The sequence below is a fragment of the Prunus avium genome, chromosome 1, assembly GCF_965620075.1.
Source record: "Prunus avium chromosome 1, drPruAviu1.hap1.1, whole genome shotgun sequence".
In the NCBI taxonomy this organism is placed as follows: Eukaryota; Viridiplantae; Streptophyta; class Magnoliopsida; order Rosales; family Rosaceae; genus Prunus; species Prunus avium.
The window spans coordinates 57619226-57638326 of NC_142284.1; the positions used below are offsets into that span (position 1 = coordinate 57619226).

General features: G+C 38.2%; 3 protein-coding genes across 3 annotated transcripts; 2 read left to right on the top strand and 1 right to left on the bottom strand.

Annotated features, from left to right (window-relative positions):
- Window positions 1–595: 595 nt before the first annotated feature.
- Window positions 596–1654, top strand: LOC148298073 (uncharacterized). The gene has a single exon (XM_088249662.1). It carries the CDS (start codon window positions 596–598, stop codon window positions 1652–1654), a length of 1059 nt encoding a protein of 352 aa, XP_088105788.1.
- Window positions 1655–6115: 4461 nt separating this feature from the next.
- On the top strand, window positions 6116–11276 carry LOC110772565 (chromosome-associated kinesin-like protein). Its single transcript, XM_021976998.2, has 12 exons — window positions 6116–6527; window positions 6928–7044; window positions 7130–7246; window positions 7335–7415; window positions 8233–8304; window positions 8426–8519; window positions 8614–8645; window positions 8892–8965; window positions 9611–9673; window positions 9792–9936; window positions 10149–10595; window positions 10880–11276. The coding sequence occupies exons 1-12, from the start codon at window positions 6237–6239 to the stop codon at window positions 11012–11014; spliced, it is 1668 nt and encodes a 555-aa protein (XP_021832690.1). The 5' UTR covers window positions 6116–6236; the 3' UTR covers window positions 11015–11276.
- A 915-nt stretch (window positions 11277–12191) lies between these two features.
- On the bottom strand, window positions 12192–16024 carry LOC110772570 (L-Aspartase-like family protein). Its single transcript, XM_021977004.2, has 6 exons — window positions 15639–16024; window positions 15160–15540; window positions 14377–14525; window positions 13536–13827; window positions 13044–13208; window positions 12192–12678 (listed from the first exon to the last, which is right to left on the bottom strand). The coding sequence occupies exons 1-6, from the start codon at window positions 15960–15962 to the stop codon at window positions 12421–12423; spliced, it is 1569 nt and encodes a 522-aa protein (XP_021832696.2). The 5' UTR covers window positions 15963–16024; the 3' UTR covers window positions 12192–12420.
- Between the last annotated feature and the right edge of the window lie 3077 nt (window positions 16025–19101).

Below are 19101 nucleotides of genomic sequence, written 5' to 3' on the forward strand. Positions count from 1 at the left end.
TCCTATATTTTTAGTGGTGGTTTTATCCCCACACTTATTTTATTCACTGTATGGTGTAGGTTTGTTACCCATACGGCAGTATTTATTTAAAGTGTGGTGCGGGTTTATCGTCCACACAACTGCTTTTATTTAAAAGTATGGAGCAGAATTAGTGCACATACCAGCACGTTTACTTTACCGCACATTTACTTTTATTTAAAGTATGGTGCGGGATTAACGTCCATACAGCAAGCAATTTACTTTACCGCACATTTACTTTTATTTAAAATATGGTGCGGGATTAACGTCCATACAGCAAGCAATTTACTTTATGAATTTACTTTATCGCACATTTACTTTCATTTAAAGTATGGTGCGGGTTTATCGTCCATACCAGCAAATTTATAGCACTTTATTTTTATAAACAAAATGAGGGCCTGGAGTTCCTCAAACAATTACAGGGCCTGAAGTTCCTATTAACAAATGGCTTAATGTCCCAAACCTCAAGCTTGAAATTTTGGGTAAAATATGCATGATATCTTTGGCCTGAAGTTCAAAAATATATTAAGCATGAAGATTATTGCGAATTCTAATGCATCTCATTTTTCTTTTGAAGATGGCAAATTTGGCAAAATTGGAATTTGCTGCCCTAGACATTTCTGGGGACAACTACCTATCATGGGTCCTGGATGCCAAGATCCATCTGCGTGCAAATGGCCTTGGAAAAGCAATTGAAGATGGAAGTGATGCATCACCTGAGGAAAATGCGAAGGCCATGATTTTCCTTCGCCGCCACATTCATGAAGCGCTGAAAAACGAATATGTGGTGGTTGATGAACCATTGGTCTTGTGGAAAGCTTTATGTGAGAGATATAATCATCAGAAGACGGTGACTCTCCCAAGAGCTAGATACGAGTGGACACACTTGAGATTTCAGGATTTTAAGACAGTGTCTGAATACAACTCAGCTATGCACAGGATCACCTCCCTTATGAAATTATGTGGTGAGAATATCTCTGAGGAAGATATGCTTGAAAAAACTCTAAGTACATTGCATGCCTCAAATGTGCTCCTGCAGCAGCAATATAGGCATAGTGGTTTCACGAAGTACTCAGAACTTGTATCTTGCCTCTTGTTAGCTGAGCCGAACAACGAGCTTTTATTGAAAAATCACCAATCTCGTCCAACGGGCTCAGCACCACTTCCTGAAACAAATATTGCATCTCGGGAAGTGAATGCCACCTCATCTCGTGGCAGTATCCACAAACGTGGGCGAGGAGGCAAGCGTGGCCAAAGGCAAGGAAGTATAAAAGATCGTGGTGCCCACTCATATGGCTTGGGGCCAAGAAACAATCCATCCACAAATGGCAAAAGTGCATCCAGAAATAAGGGAAGAGCACAGACAAGCCATGTGCCCAGAAATGATGAAAGCACTTGTTACAGATGTGGTGCAAAGGGACATTGGTCGCGTATATGCCGTACGCCGAAGCACTTGGCGGATCTTTATCAAGCTTCACTTAAAAACAGGAAAGTGGAGACAAATTATGTTGAACCAGATCCGCCAGCCATAGAAGGCTCATCAGAAATATCGCATCAGTTAGACAAGACGCATTTAGATGTTTCCGATTTTGTAGCCGAAAGGGGGAATGAAGCTTATGGGTCCGAATTGGATTAAATTCCTTCATGTACCATTTGTATTATCTGAAGCACTGTTTTTTTTTCTTCCTGTCTTCATTTCAATCCAATAAAAGTGGCAATGTTTGAATGATTGTTTATTGATTCAACTTATTTTATTTATTTGAAGGCATGGATATAAATTACGGATGCCCCCAAAACACGAGCTCTAGCAAAGATACTTGTCTTGCAGACAGTGCGACTACTCATACAATCCTTCGAGATCGAAAGTATTTCTCAAACTTGATGCTTACAAAAGCAAAGGTAACAACCATATCAGGTCCTGCAGACCTGATTGAAGGCTCAGGAATAGCCCAAGTTATGTTACCAAATGGAACAATATTGTCAATTCAAGATGCCTTGTATTCATCTAACTCCAGAAGAAATCTGTTGAGTTTCAAAGATATACGTTTGAATGGCTACCATGTTGAAACAAAGAATGAGGAAAACATGGAATATCTTTGCATTACTTCCAGTGATACCCCGAAGCGTATACTAGAGAAGCTTCGTGCGCTCTCATCAGGATTGTACTATTCAACCATACGGACAATCGAGGCACATAGTGTCATGGACCAGAAGTCCATTGACTCAAATACTTTTAAGCTTTGGCATGACCGGTTGGGTCATCCTGCATCCACCATGATGCGTAGGATCATCACCAACTTTAAGGGACATCCCTTATTAACAAAATACATTATGGTATCAAGTGACAGCTTTTGCCAAGCTTGTTCACAAGGGAAGTTGGTGATCAGACCATCACAACCGAAAGTTGATGTTGAGTCCCCATCATTTTTGCAGAGAATCCAAGGGGACATTTGTGGACCTATTCATCCTCCCTGTGGACCATTTCGGTACTTTATGGTTTTGGTGGATGCATCTACCCGATGGTCACATGTTTGCCTTTTGTCCACTCGGAATATGGCATTTGCTAGACTCTTGGCTCAGATAATTAAGTTGCGAGCCCAATTCCCAGATTATCCCATTAAGTCAATTAGACTCGATAATGCTGGTGAATTTACATCCCAAACTTTTGATGGTTACTGCATGTCGCTAGGCATTGACATTGAACATCCTGTTCCTCATGTTCATACTCAAAATGGCTTGGCAGAAGCTTTGATTAAGCGTCTTCAATTAATAGCACGCACATTGCTAATGAAAACAAAGTTGCCAGTTTCTGCTTGGGGATATGCCGTTTTACATGCAGCATCTCTGGTACGGTTGAGGCCCGTCGCCAACAATCAATATTCTCCAATACAACTTGTGTTGGGTAATCAACCAAATATTTCACATTTAAGAGTTTTTGGTTGTGCGGTATATGTGCCTATTGCACCACCGCAACGTACTAAGATGGGCCCTCAACGCAGATTGGGAATATATGTTGGCTTTGATTCACCATCTATCATAAGATATCTAGAACCCCTGACGGGTGATATCTTTAGGGCACGATTTGCGGATTGTCATTTTGATGAGACAGTTTTCCCACCATTAGGGGGAGAAAAATCTGTTTCTAAAGAACAAGGCAAACTGATTCCTGAAGAACGACTTGAATTATCGTGGGATGTACCCACTTTGTCTCATCTGGATCCTCGTACCGCTCAATGCGAAAACGAAGTAAGAAGGATCATTCACCTCTAAAGTATTGCAAATCAGATGCCAGATGCATTTAATGATGCAACAAAGGTGACAAAATCACATATCCCAACTGCAAATGCACCTGCAAGGATTGATATTCACAATGGACAAAGCAATGCACCAGCAAATGGCTCATCTGTTGCACGCCTGAAGCGTGGCAGACCACTAGGCTCAAAGGACTCAGTTCCTCGAAAGAGGAAGTTGATGGCCAAAATGAATCCAAATGAAATAAATGGAGAGCCCACAATTCATGGTTCAAATCCCTCTCAAGAGGGACAGATACTTCCTGAAAAGGAAAATGTCCTTGATGAGACACGAGCTCCTGAAATGGCAGCTGTACCTGAAAGTCAAGAAATCTCCATAAATTATACATCCACTAATGAATTATGGAACAGAGATGAGATAATCATCGATAATATATTTGCATTCTTAGTGGCTACTGAGATCATAAAAGATGATGATATTGAGCCTTGCTCCATTGATGAATGCACACAGAGACAGGATTGGCCTAAGTGGAAATATGCAATCCAGGCAGAATTAGACTCTTTGGAAAAAAGAAGTGTTTTTGGACTTATTGTTCCAACTCCACCCAATGTGAACCCTGTAGGTTACAAGTGGGTATTTACAAGAAAGCACAATGAGAAAAATGAAATCGCGAGGTATAAAGCACGACTTGTTGCTCAAGGTTTTTCACAAAGACCTGGAATTGATTATGTGGAAACATACTCTCCAGTAATGGACACAATTACGTTCCGTTACTTGATAAGTTTAGCGGTTTCAGAAAAACTTGAAATGAGACTTATGGATGTCATTACCGCATATCTGTATGGAGAGTTGGATACAGACATATACATGAAAGTCCCAGAAGGACTTAAGCTGCCTGAAGCAGCCAGGAATAAACCACGGGCCATGTTCTCAATCAAATTGAGAAGATCATTATATGGGTTAAAACAATCTGGGCGAATGTGGTATAATCGCCTCAGCAAATATTTACTAAAGGAAGGATATACAAATGATCCTATTTGCCAATGTGTGTTTATTAAGAAATCAGGGTCTGGATTTGCGATAGTGGCGGTATATGTCGATGACATGAATTTAATTGGAACTCCTGAAGAGCTCCAAAAAACCGCTGATTATCTCAAACGTGAGTTTGAGATGAAAGACCTTGGAAAGACAAAATATTGTCTTGGCTTACAGATTGAGCACAGTGCTGATGGAATTTTGGTGCATCAATCAAATTATACTGAAAAAGTATTAAAGCGGTTTGGCATGGATAAAGCCCATCCACTTAGCACTCCAATGGTCGTCCGGTCGCTTGACACTAAGAAAGATCCATATCGTCCAAAAGGGGATGATGAAATGGTCCTTGGTCCAGAAGTACCATATCTTAGTGCAATAGGTGCTTTAATGTACTTAGCACAATATACCAGACCTGACATAGCATTTTCAGTAAATTTGTTAGCAAGATACAGCTCTGCTCCAACAAGCCGACATTGGACCGGCGTTAAACATATTCTACGATATCTTCGTGGAACGACAAATATGGGCTTATTCTATTCCAGTGAATTGGCCAATGCTCCAAGTATTGTTGGGTATGCTGATGCAGGATATCTCTCTGATCCACATCAAGGACGCTCACAAACTGGGTATGTGTTTACATGTGGAGGAACTGCAATCTCATGGCGCTCAACAAAGCAAACGTTGGTAGCCACATCTTCCAATCACTCAGAAATACTTGCCCTCCATGAAGCCAGTCGTGAATGCGTTTGGTTAAGGTCAATGATTCGTCACATTCGAAGCACATGTGCCTTGCCCTCAGCAACGGACACTCCAACCACCCTGAATGAGGACAATGTAGCTTGTATTGCTCAAATCACAGGAGGGTACATCAAGGGTGACCGGACCAAGCACATATCACCAAAGTTTTTCTACACGCATGAGCTTCAGAAGAGTCAAGAAATCAAAGTCAGACAAATCCGTTCAAGCGATAACTTGGCAGATCTCTTCACCAAATCTTTAACCAAGTGCACATTCCAGAAGCTAGTGCATGACATTGGATTGCGACAACTCTGCAAGCAATCAAATTGGAGCATGCAAAATCAGGGGAAGCATTCAAGAGTCCTCTAACACAGGACATAAGCGCGTTGTACTCTTTTTCCTTCGACTAGGGTTTTTCCCACTGGGTTTTCCTTAGCAAGGTTTTAACGAGGCAACATGTGCGCATTTCCTATGTCCCAAATAAAGTTGTACTCTTTTTCCTTCACTTAGGTTTTTTCCCACTGGGTTTTTCCAAGTAAGGTTTTAATGAGGCAACCAATTTAGGGACATGTGGTCTCCAAGGGGAAGTGTTGTAAAGTAGAATGGGTGAAGCCCACATGGTCAAAAGGTGAATAGTATTGATGGGTAGAAACATCATTATGTTTCTTCTTTGTTCACGGGGGGTCATTATAAATGCCTATAAATAGGCTCCATCTTAGTTGCAGAAGATACAACCAATTCAGAGAGAAATCTGAGAAAGAGTGAGTAAGAACCCTGAGAGCTCTATCAGTAAAGAAAGTTCTAAATACATTTCCACTCCCAATATTCAGTGGTAATTCCCATACTCTGATTATTTATTTTATAACAGCCTTTAGAAATTTTTTGAAAATATCATGTTTCTTTGTTTTTTACAGTGTCCTTTTCAGTAATTTTTGAAAATTTTAAATTGTAATTATTTTCTTTAAAAATCAGTGGCTGGAAATAGCACCACTCGATCAAAATAGAAAAATTTCCCCTTTTTTTCTTTCTCTGTTTTGAATTCAAATTTTGAGTCTTGAAAAATGAAAGAAAAACAAAGGAGAATGCAAAATTAATGATAGGTTTTGGGCAACGTTCATTTAATTTGACGTGGCAAAATTGAACCAGAGGTTCCCTCCTTTTATTTTGATTATGATTATTTTTATTACAAGTTTATGCCGTCGGGCGTAAAAGGAATCCAAAGTGAAAGGGGTCCTCCTCCTCCTCTTCTTCACCACATTAACACTTCAGTCTTCACTACAGAGCCTCCGGATCCGATCCATACCCGCCCTTGCTCGCCGATTAGGGTTTCAGATTCGTCGATTTTCCAACAAATTGATCCGATAGCAGAAGGCCGGAAGATGAAGAAAGGCAACCGTCACTCGAAGCAAATCATTGATGCATCCAACTCCGATAATTCCGAGAAGAGAATTCACCAACTGGAACTCGAAAACAAAGCTTATCAGGTCGCTCTTTTGTTCTTTCTGATTTCATTTTTCTTTGAAGTTTGGAAGCCTGTTTGGATGCCGAGAAAATTTTGAAATTAAAAAAATAAATAAAAGAAACTGGAAGAGCGGGTTTCAGCTTGAATGAGATTGAATTTATGTGAGTTTGTTTGGAGTTAATTTTGTTGATTTGAAGTATGCTTGGCCGGTGAGGAATGTAGTAAAACAGTGAAATTGGGGAAAGTTCACTCGAGTCTGTTTGGTTGATTAGGAAATGTTGCGAAAGAGAAGACATGCAATTGAATTAATCTGATTAGGTCACTTAAAAGTAATGTGAAATTTAAATTTTAAAAATTTAAATTTAATTTTGAGTTTCTTACTTGTGAAAATCTCTTAAATTTCTTCTGATGACAATTAACAGAAGGAGGTTGAGGAGCTGAGATACAAGCTTGCAAATGTTTCATCCACTTCTGGTGATAATAGTGCTCAAAAGCTCAGAGAAGATTACCTTCAAAAGTTGACATTCCTTGAAGATCAGGTGGATTTTTTGTTAGAAGTTGTGACGAGGTGTTTAATAATAGTATTGCATTGCATGTTCTATATCTATAAATCCATTTGTGCAGGTTACAGTGTTGACGAGGAAGCTAGATGCTCAATCGCAACTCTCAACCCAAAGAAGAAGAGGGGACGAGTCAACAAAACAGTTACATTTTGAGATTCAGAGATTGAAGGCTCAGAAGGTGACGTTTTTAAGTTAATGAGGCATGCCTGTATGAAAGATTGTGAACTTTCATGCTTCAGTAGTTAACAAAATTTTGTGCTGTTTAGGTTCAACTGCAATGTAAGATGAAGCTAGAGTCTGTGCAGTTCAGATTGCATAAGGCTTCATTGGAAAAAGAAGTTCTTCAGGTATATGATTTTCAGATCTTGGTATTACATTGATGCTTCTATATTGGTATCTCTTCCTTCTCAAGTTCTCTGAGATATCATGTTTGGCCGTGGTTGGTTGAGGGTTCAGTGTCTTTTCAAGTATTTTTGCATGTAATTGCCCTTTCGTGCTCATTTTTTTTATAAGCCATCTAAGAATGTAGTATTATCAAAATTTTGCATATCTTACGAAAAATAAAAAAAATCTTATAAGTGGTCTTTTAAAAATCTTGATCCAGCAGCATTGCTATAATTAAGTAGATAAAGGGCATGGCATGTCAAGCTATCTTCATCATGTCTATATGTAAAGCTGTGAATGAGCTTTACAATTAGAAATTTTGTAGGTCTTTTATTTTATTCCTGATGAGGTTGCAAATTAAATATTACTTAGCTTAAATAGAAAAGTATTTGGTATGATATTTAAGTTGTGCACTGGGTAGTTTCTGGTATTGGAAATGCATATGAAACTTAAGGCAGTTTGTTTGAAGCATGTCATGTGTACACGAATATTTGTTTGCATTTGATATTGCTGCAAGCCAGCAACTGGAGATGCATTTTGCATTTCCTCTTCTATTGAATAGCACATTCTGGGAACGTCTGAAGTTTGAATACTGGGTAGAATGGGTTGAGATGCATATCCGAGATTAAGATTGTTGGCATTGTATCTTTTGGTATATGGATTTAAGCTACTAACATGCTCTGCTTAGTATATCTGGAAAAGTTTTTTGGTTAGATTATCCCGAATTTATACTATGTCAAGGTATATGAATTTTTTCTGGGTATCTTTATGCATCGACAGCTCAAAAAAGATAGTAGGAAAAATGAACATGAGATGCAGAACCTATTGGACTCCAATCAAAGACTGAAGAAGGTAAATTTATATTTTCTTTAAGACTGAGATACCATAGACATACTACTTGATGGAACGCTCTCTATCTGACAGTTTCAACTTGTGTTAAAATAATTCTCTGAGTTTCATTCTTCTGCCTCAGGTTTTGCATCGAAAGAATGTGGAAGCTTTCATGGCCACTAAACGGCTTAGGCAGCTGTTAGAATCTCGCAAGGCTTTGTTGCACAAAAAAGATGGTCAGAAACCTACCGCTTGAGTTAGCTTACATTTCTGTTGCTGCAATTGTATAATAGTTAACTTTCCCCCTCATTTCGGTTTAAACTCATGTAGGTGCTAGAAATGGGAAGATTGCAGCACTTGAGGTATTTCATAACCAAACAAGGAGTAGTAGAATGTGTGTGTGTATATATTTGGTGCATATGCTTTTATATGCACATATGTATCATCTATAATTTGGTTGTGTTACTAGTGGAATTGGAAATGACAGCCTTTATTTCATCTTCAAAGAGGTTTTACATGCAATTAAAAACAGTTTCTGCTAATTCTTGGGACTTCATTCTAACACAATCATATCATTACTCTTGACTCATTTTAAATATCTGGTGCAGGGTATTGAGCATGAGCTTGATGACACAACACAGTTACACGAACTATGTTCTCAATATGAGCGTCAAATAGAAGAGTGAGTCCCATTATTATTTTCTTTCCAGGTTTCTGTGATTAATTGCTCTTTCATCTGTTCAGCACTGCTGCTGGAAACTATGTAGCTATGTATTCATATAGTCTCTTCCTCACTTATGCTTTCAACTTAAAACTGTATGGTTTTAGAGAGTTTATGTGCAATAGATTTAACTCTATTTCTAGAACTATACAATCAATACAAAGGGACTGATACCTGTAGAGGAGAAGTTAATATAGGGGCTAATATCTTAGATGAAAATAAATTAATCTGGAGTCCATATAAGCAAACAAGCTTTCTCAAATCAGAGTTAAGAACAACTTGCATGAGACGTTGCAGAGACACTAAGGTTTGTATGTTTTGTTTTTGTAGTTTAGTAACATGTCACTCAAATGAAGTTTTTGAAAATTAAAATTTTCGTTTCTTTATTAAAAGTTATCTTCAAAGCTAAAGTATACTACTGTTCCATGATATGCATGACTGACGTATCCAGTAGTTTATTTGTTGTGCTTTGTTTTAATTGTTTTTTGGAATTTATTTAAATTGTTCTGCTCGAGAGTTCTCGTTGGGCAAATGTTCCCAACCATGTTTTTTCATAGAAGATGGAACCGAATTAAGAAAGGCATCTTTCTCATTTTGGATGTTTAGGATGGCTGAGGAAGCTGCAAACCTTAAGGATGAAGCAGAAGCACGACAGCAAGAAATGTCGAGGTGAGAAGTTTTGCTTCTGAATTTTTTTCCTGCAAAGTTTTTGTAAAGCTTTTCCTTAGTGGTAGTAAGTGACCATTTTATGCTTAAGCCTTGCCCTTTTTTCCCCTGCCATGTTAAGGTGCTCATGCCAGGAGAAAGAGGTTGACTGCTTGGAGAAGGATTTAGGTATTAAAGACCTGAAGGAACAATTTGTTAGCCTAAGTAGTTTGGTTGGACAACTAAGATTGCACAAGGCTGAGCTTGATCATGGGAGTAAGTCACAGGTGAGTGCACTTGGATGTGGATCAATGCTTTTCGATCTTTTGAATTTAATTTCTTCTTTTTTTCTTTTTCCGGACCTAAAGCATGTAGTGGTTTGAGGGAATGAATTAGTTGCAGTGTTCATAATGAAATACAAAATAAAATCGTTGATTATAAACTGAAAAACATGATTTCTTTTATTCTATAACCTTAAGTTACGATGTTTGCTGATCAGGGTATTATGAGTCAACATTCTGTTTCTGTTGGGAGCAATAGTTGCAAGTTAGGGGTGGACTGCACATCTGTATCAGAAAATTCTAATGCCATAAAAGTCAAAACTGCATCAATGGTGTGTTGCTCATGCAGTAAGTATTCTCTGTGCAAGACGATGAAATGCAGATGTCGATCCACCGGTGGTGGCTGTGGGGCATCATGTGGCTGTGCAGCCTCTAAGTGCAGTAATAGAGAAGCAGCAGCCCCAATCAAGTCGGATGACTCGCCACAATCAGAGAAGCCTGATGGCGGTTTGAATGGTTCGAACGTCGTTGAAACAGAGAAGAGTAGCATAGTGGCTTCCCAAGGTGCAATGCTGCTTCAGAGTGCACTAGTTGAGAAGCCTGCTGAATCAAATGACAATCTTGGGCCACGAAAGAAACCATTATCTGATATTGGGAACATACTGGTATGCTTCGTTATCCTTTTCAAGCTCCAATTTATTTCCTCAAAGAACTAAATGTTTTCTAGCGAGTACTTTGTTCTCTGCTCATAGTTTTCTTAACCTTTGTATGGGACTGTCTGCCTTTGTATTTGACAAACTTTCAGAAATGTGTTTTTAAGGTACCTCTGATTACACTCCTAATTACCATTGGCATTCAAAATATACTCTCTGCTTGCTGGCGTCTATCCCTTTGAGCATTTCATTACATTTCTCCTTGGTCCCTAATTGAAATTTTTTCAATCCTGCAGGTGAATGCAAATGGTGCAAAACCTGGCCAAAGAAAAAAGGGGAGAAAAACGGCAATCCGGCTTGTTACTGTAGACCCAACTTCCTCACTGCCAGTAAATAATGAAGGCCTAAATGAAGCCGAGGATGGAATGTAGGCAGATATATCCATGAAGTTACCAAGGGCCAATACATAATGATTATATATCAAAAGGTTGACATAGAAAGAAAAAAGAAAAGAAAAGAGAGGTCAGTAGCACTATGAATTTTTCGTTAGTTGATTGATGATCCTGCTCGGCTAGTGTAAGGCATTGATTGAGGTGAAAGAGAAGAATCGTTGTCTTTAATTTGATAAACTTTTTGGATCTATAACTAGGCTTCTATGTATGGATGAATGCATAGATTGATATAGTTGATAAATGTCAGATAGTATTACTTTAAAAAAAAGGCTTATTTGTTGAAATGCCCTCAATAGTTTCTAAATAGTCTCAGTTTGCTCTCCCTAAAGTTTTAAATGACTCAATTTCCCCCTTGAACTTCCATTCTGTTACCAAGGTTGCCACATTCCGTTAGTTTTCAGATTAAAAAAAAAGGGGAGTTATTTTTATCTTTATTTTTGACCTATTTTAAATCATTTCAAGCATTTTTTTATATTTCATTTGAATTTTTTAATTTTTAATATTTAAATTTACCAAAATACCCATGCCACTTCAGTTGATTTAACAATTTTTATCTTAAAACTAACGTAATACGACAACCTTGGTCACATAATGAAAGTTCAGGGGGGTATTGAGTCATTTGAAACGTCCGGAAACAAGAAGCAAATTGAGACTATTTGAAAACCACAGGGGTATTTAAACAAATAAGCGTAAAAAGAAACACACCAATTCACATTTCAATGCCTCAACAATTGGATCTCACACATTTGCAAATCTGATACTTAGAGCATCCACAGTGGGGGTGGTATTTTAGGGGGTGTAAAGCCACTTTTACATCCCATTACACCTCCGGGGGGTGTAAATACGCTTTTTGCTCTATTGAGGGGGTGTATTTTCGGGGGCGTAAAGCCACTTTTCTCCATTTTTCCTCTCCTTTTTGCAGTTGGGTCCCACTTGCAAGAGAAGTAAAAAAAAAATGTACAATTGCATCTAAATATACATCTCCAAGGTGGTGATGTAATTATACATTCATATACACCTCCCATTGCGGGTGATTCCGATCACAACGGGTGTATATTTAACATACACCCCCCACTGTGAATGCTCTTAGGATGTTAAGCAAGTCGTGACAAATTTGTTATTCATAAAGGCAAATGGAAAAAGTTTCCAAAACACGGGACCAATGAATTCTAGTAATTTATTATTTCTCCACCAAAAAGGCGGAAAAATTGAATTCATCGTAACAGAAGCACGTCCTCCTGCAACAGCAATCTGATCCTTGGTGGGATCTTAACATACTACAAAAAATATTATACACTTCTCGACAGATTTCGTACTCGCTGAATCCGCCTACTCCCAAGACCACGTGATGGTTTCCAAATTTTTTTCAGCTAGCACCATTTTTGTCAAACCCCTTCGGTGATTTCAAGTTTTGTAATCCAGTCGCCAAGTTGACTGGCAACGCAGGATGACCCTGTGGAACCGTAGGAGGAGAATTTCTTAACTGAATTCTCTACTCCAAGAAACTCGTACACATCCTTGTCAAACACTGGATGAATACTTCTGAGCTCATCGAGACTCAAGTCCTGAAGTTGGCAACTTTTTGAGACGCACACGGCCACTGCCCTTCCAACTATGTCATGAGAAGTTCTGAAAGGTATTGCCTGTACAAAACAAGAAAAGAAACTTCATTAGCAATGATGGACAAATTTGGACTTACCATCGTTAAGATCAGTCGATGGGTAATATATTTTTGGTACAAACTACAGACCATATGTACACACTATGTTATTTTGGATGGAAGTTTACTGAAATTTGATCAGGACCAACAAATGTTATGAACTACATGTGATGCCAAAACTGCTAAATAAAATGGGTCGTTGAGATCAATGATCTAAAGAATTTCAATAGTTCCTGAGCAAAGCAGCCGCTTATAGAACAGCATTTTTAATCATGAATGGTGATTCAAATTATAGAAGTTTTAAGCTCGTCTAATTGGTAAAAAAAGAAGGTTGACCATAGAACTTGCCTTCTTCACGAGATAATCAGCAAGTGTTGTGGCATCAAGATGACCAGCAGGTAAACTCTTTTGTATTCTCTCCCTATTAAAAGTAACGTTCTGCGCAAACTCTGCAGACACTTCAAGCATCCCCAATATTGTCTTCACGCTGTCAAAGACAGGTTCTTTATCTTCCTGTCTCAAGGGGCAAAGAAAGAACCTTCTGTAGTCATACTCAAAATATTGCAGGATCAGTTAAAATACAATATGAATTTTTATACAATACACATGCTAGCAGAACAGGTTCTTGTATGCAGCATTGTGTTTGTGTGTCAGTAAAGTAACGTGCATGCAATGTGTAGCTAAGACCTACATTTCAGGTTCAATAACTTAAAGGGTGAAACAAACCCGACTAAACCCGTCTTTCCTTGCTGATTGTACATGAAAGAACTGATGTCCTTTGAACCCACTAAAGAGGCACACTAGGTTTCCCTTTTTGAAGTAAAAAAGAAAAGATTATACCTGCAAATCACGATTATAAGCAAGGGGAAGTCCTTTGCACAATGTGAGAAGGGTAACCAGGTCTCCTACTACTCTAGCCGACTTTCCACGAACAAGTTCCATTGGATCTGGATTTTTCTTCTGAGGCATGATACTACTTCCTGTTGAAACCTTGTCACTTGGTGTGAGAAATCCAAACTCCTCTGAAGCCCACAATACCCATTCTTCACCAAGCCGGGAGAGATGAATGGCCGTAATAGCATTTGCAGAAAGAAACTCCATGACAAAATCTCGGTCTGAAACGGCATCAATACTATATGAAGAAAATAAATTAATCAATTATTTAATGAACGCATAAAGAAGCATGGAATACACAACCCAACAGATTGGACCACAAAGCACAATCACTATGCTCATCAAACTGAGATCATTGGGTATACTTAATGCACTTGTATTACTGCACATTAAAGCATGATGAATATAAGATATACTGAACATTTGTGTTTGCCAATAGTGGATAAACATGACTGATCTTTGCTGCTGCTAATGAAAGAATGGGCAAGCATCAATAATTCTTAAAATTAAAGGAAAAAATAGCAGAGACAGAGTTCCATGCAATTTGTTGACTAGAATGGTAAGTGAACCATAGAACTATATGTTGCAAAGTCTCACATGCATTGGAAGGGAAGAAAGAAAAGATGGCATAAGGAATACCATAAAGTATTGACTAATTTGTTAACTAATTGGCCAGTCTACAACATTTTTTGCAGATTACCAATGAAACAATGACGGATCATGAAGCTCCATACTACAGCACACAAGCACATGTCAACTCCGATCCCAACTATACCAAGGGACGTACCTGTTCTTCATAGGAGCAGTAAAGTCTAAAGCAGCAGATGTCATAAACCGATCAATTGGAAGTCCAGTGCCAGCCAATGCACAAGCACCTAAAGGGCAGAAATTCAGCCTCACTCTGCAATCTAGTAAACGACCAGCATCACGTTCAAGCTACAAAACAAAAAAATGCCACAATTTATCTCTTTTAAAGGCCAAGCATATAATAAGGCCAACACAACTACTTCATAAGCACCAACATGCCAATTTTTACATGTAAATATAACCTAATCCACGAATTCATATACAGAACTATCAAGCTACTAAAAACACAAGGCCCACAAATTATATATGTATATGTTAATAAATTAAGCAAACACACTCAGTTGCAATATAATTTTTCCCTAAAAAAATTTATAGCAGTTTTTGTTTTTTAAAATCTGGGTTAAGAAATAGTAAAAACAACATATAATTATTGGAAGTAAGAGTTTATTTTGGGTACTTGAATCCAAAATGTTGCTCTTCAAGCCCATAATTTTCTCTTTGAACTTTGAAATCCAAAGTTGCCCACTAATGTAACCGAAAAACAAGATTTTTATTTTATTTTTAAATAGTTCAACAAATATCAGGCCCCAAAAAGAGTCCAGCAAAATATTAAGAAAATGGCAAAATAGTAATAATTTCCTAAAAAATGGTCATGTAGCTCCAATCGTCCTTTTCATTTTTAAGGGTTTAACTTCTTAGGGTTTATAGCCATCCCACTTCTGCAACAACATTTCAAACAATCATATATTTTCCACAAACAAACCTGCTCCACAAACGCCAAGAGCAAATGCTGAAGCAGAACAGGTTGAGCCCTCTGCAAATGCGTGTACCCAGGAACAATCACACCCTCGTTCTCCATCGCCAATTTGACGAGCGAAACCTGAAGATGCTTAATCTTCGCGCCGATGGCATCGATCGCGTCTCGGCACCACAACCGAAAATCGGTCAAGACCTGGTCGTTTCGGCTCCGAGCTGTGTGGAGCTTCTTCGCCGGTTCGCCGATCAAATCGGTCAGCGCCGCTTCGATGTTCATGTGCACATCTTCTCTGTCCGTCCTCCACTCGAACTCGCCGTTCTCGATTCGCCTCTCGATCTCGCTCAGCCCTTGGTGGATGCTATCCCGGTCGGGAATAGTAATCAATCCCTAAAACAGAACAAAGAACAAATATTTCCCGTAACCAAACGGACCCCAAAAACTCAATTCATCAAAAAAAAAACCCCACAAAAAAAAATTTTGTTTACCTGTTTGGCTAGCATGGAAGCGTGGGCCTTGCTGCCCAAAATGTCCTGCTTGTAGAGAGCTTTGTCGTAGGAGATGGATTCGGTGAAGCGCTCGACGGCGTCGGTGACGCTCTCTTCGAAGCGGCCGCCCCAGAGCTTGGCCTCCTTGGGCTTGGGCTCTGCGGATTGGGCTTGGGCGGCGCAGCGGACCTCGAGCTTGGGCATGGCGATTCTGGGGCCGGGAAACGTCGTCGTAGGGGAGGGTCGAGGGTGCTTTGGGATGAAGTGGTCGTCTGAGGGAGAGCAGAGTGAGAGTGAGGAGTTGAAGACGGCTAAAGATTCCATAGTTGGGTGGCTCACGCACTCACACACGCAGAGAGAGCTTCAGGCGCAGTTAGTTTTGTTTGTTTTCCTCGTTTTTTTTCCCTGGTTGCTCCTATGTGGGCCAATAATAATAAGAATAAATTAGGCCTTTTGCTATTGGGCCAAGGCTCGGCCCAAAATGGTTTTGATTGCTTGTCTGTCAGCCAATGGCCACTGGCAATTGCCAAGCTGGCTTCTAAGTTGGGAGTCTTTGGTTTAGGGAGGTTCATAAGTTGTGGGTAATCTTTCGAGGGAAGATGACTTGAAATATAGACGGTTTCGACATAAGACGGCATTGTCAGATAAGGAGAGAGGAGAAGGTAGACTTGACTCATAAGATTAAGGTTCTACTCAACTTGGGCTCAAACATTGGCTGGAATAGAAAAAATAAAAACTCACACATAATTTTAAGCCGAAACCGTATGTAACACAATTAAGTGTAGTTAATTAAGGTGCATAAAGCCCAATCAATTCTTGATAGCGTTATAATTTGATTTTCCACAAACACAAATATAATGGGTTTTGTTGCTAAGTGTCCCAGTTTAGGGTAATGGGCAGAAATCTCAAGGGTAAAAGTCACTAGCTACCCAGTTTAGGGTGATAAGCAAAAGAAAGTTTTTTTTTTTTTTTTAACAACACGAATTCTTGGATACAACCTAACCCTAAGCAGTCAAAGTTAAAAGTATAGGTCACACCCAAGGGGGTGGATCTATATTTTAGGAATAACTTGGACATGCCTCTGAAAAGTAAAAACATCAGCTACAAAATTAACTTCTCTAAAAATACAGTGAAAACAAATACTCTCAAACGACCATGCTAGGTTATGAATATCTTGACAATGGTGGGAATAGAACAAGTCAACAGAAAGTTAAAGTCAAACCACACACAAGCCTGCACCATAATTTATATAAAACAAGGTGTCAAAAGCTAAAATACAATATATACAACGCGTCATATAGATATATGATATTTATTTGTATATCTCATGCACAATCCTATTAACTATAATATTCGTGTATACATTTTAAGGGGTTTGTAACTCAAATAGTTAAGAATATTTACTCTTGAATCTGATATCCTAAGTTCGATTTCCCTCTCTTTTAATATTGCTCGTATAAAAAAAAATATATAATAACTATATACATTACTGTAGTGGTTTAGAACAATTGCTTCCTCAGGTAAGATCCTGGGTCGAGTCCTAGCATATGTATAGTATATATTAATTTAGTATATTATCGTCTCTTTCAATAAGAAAAGTTCTGAAAAAACAAGGTCTAGTATGAAAATAATTGACGTGTTCTTCAAAAGAAGGTTTCCAAACGGATGGATTTCAATAATTTCATCATACGAATACGAATACTTGCTTATCAAAATAATCAAAAGTCTACAACTACAACTGTCTATCCAAACTGGAAACAGATCCGTATGTCACTATTGCGTGCAAATATTTTGTGAGTCCTACCAGTGATTTCTGTCAATTTTTAGTTTCATCCCTCCTGTTTTTTATCTTCTTCTAAAATAAATTATATTATTAATTCTATTTTGTGACACCTAGCATCTCATTAGGGTCTCATCACATCACACGATGGGATTAAGATCGAACATGCAATTTGGGGGCCATTTGTGTAATTCATGCACAATCTTCTGCCATGTGTATCGCTGCCGTTGGTTACTTTAACCAGCACCAACCATCACTCTCATTGGATCGTTGAAACCCCGTCAAATCCTAAGCTTATTCCATCAATTTGTCTCGTCCTGTTTTGGTGACACCTATATCAGATTAGAGAAGGTTCTAGGGTTTACAGGCTTTGTAGCTAACTACAAATTGTCCCTATCTTTGTTCTTTGGAAGTGGACGACGAAAGCAAACTTGGCCTCAATAATTTTAGTATGGCCATGAGATTTGGTTGGCCATAAGAGCTCGTCATGTTTTATAATATTATTGGGGATTTATAAAATCATTGATTGCTTTTTTCTTCTTTTTTTTCACTATCAAATTAAATAAATAAATAGGTAGTTTGTCGTGGAGTAAACTATTATTTAAGAGAAAATTCATTGTCAATTCTTTTTGTAAATTTTTAATTATGTCCTTGGACCTTGTTTCATCGTCAATTCTCTCCTGAGTGCATTCGGGACAATTTTAAGATAATCCAATTTAATACTTCTCCCTCCCTGCGAATGACAAAAAAAAATTATGTCCTTGTTTCTACTTGCATTAAATGAAAGAGTTCAACAATAATTAACAATGAATTCCTCGGTTTTTTTCCCTCTTCTCTCCATGCATAGCATTTATAGGATTGCTAGTTTATATATAATGCAAGAAAGATAGCTAAGTACATGCATTAGTTCGAAAATAAAATATCTCATACATAAGCCTCCCCTGTAAAAAAATTAATAATAATAAAAAATTATATCCAATAAGATAGTAGCAAAAGAGAATTTTACTTCGTGGTAGGAAGGAAATATTCACCTCCTATTTTTGTAGAGAGATTTGTCCACAAACGAATTGCCAAATGTGAGTTGGATTCTATATAAAGAAACATTAAGAGCGATTGGAAATATTGCCGACGAGACGTGGGCCTCAAAAAAGGGATGGCAAAACTTCATGGAAAATGCAAAGACTAAAACAAGAAAGAGTATTGTCATACTCGTCAAATTTGTACACCACAGTTTGTTAGGGAATTCAAACAAAGAATCTCGAACGCATTAATAACTGTTTGGAATCACTTAAATTACAAGCGATAAAAAGATAAAAGAAGTTAGGTGGTAAAAATGAAAAAGAAATTATTGAAAATGTTTGTACTTTGTTTGGCCTTAAGCCTAAAGTTACGAAGGGGAAGGATATCCAAACAAGTGGATGAGGGTTACTTGAACAACATGTACACGCAAATGGTAATGAAATTTCTAATTTAGGTCAAATCCCAAGTCTAAGTCACCAAAATTTACCAGCCGTCTCTCTATCTAACCACACCTTTTGCCTTTAGAATCCCATTCAAAACGTGAATAGGTGAATATCATATTCATTTCATTCCATTTAGTTGGCCATATCTGAACTTGATGAGCTTTATTTGGATGAGTAATCTCTACTCATGTGACCAAGAATAACAAGTAGGACTTTTGTT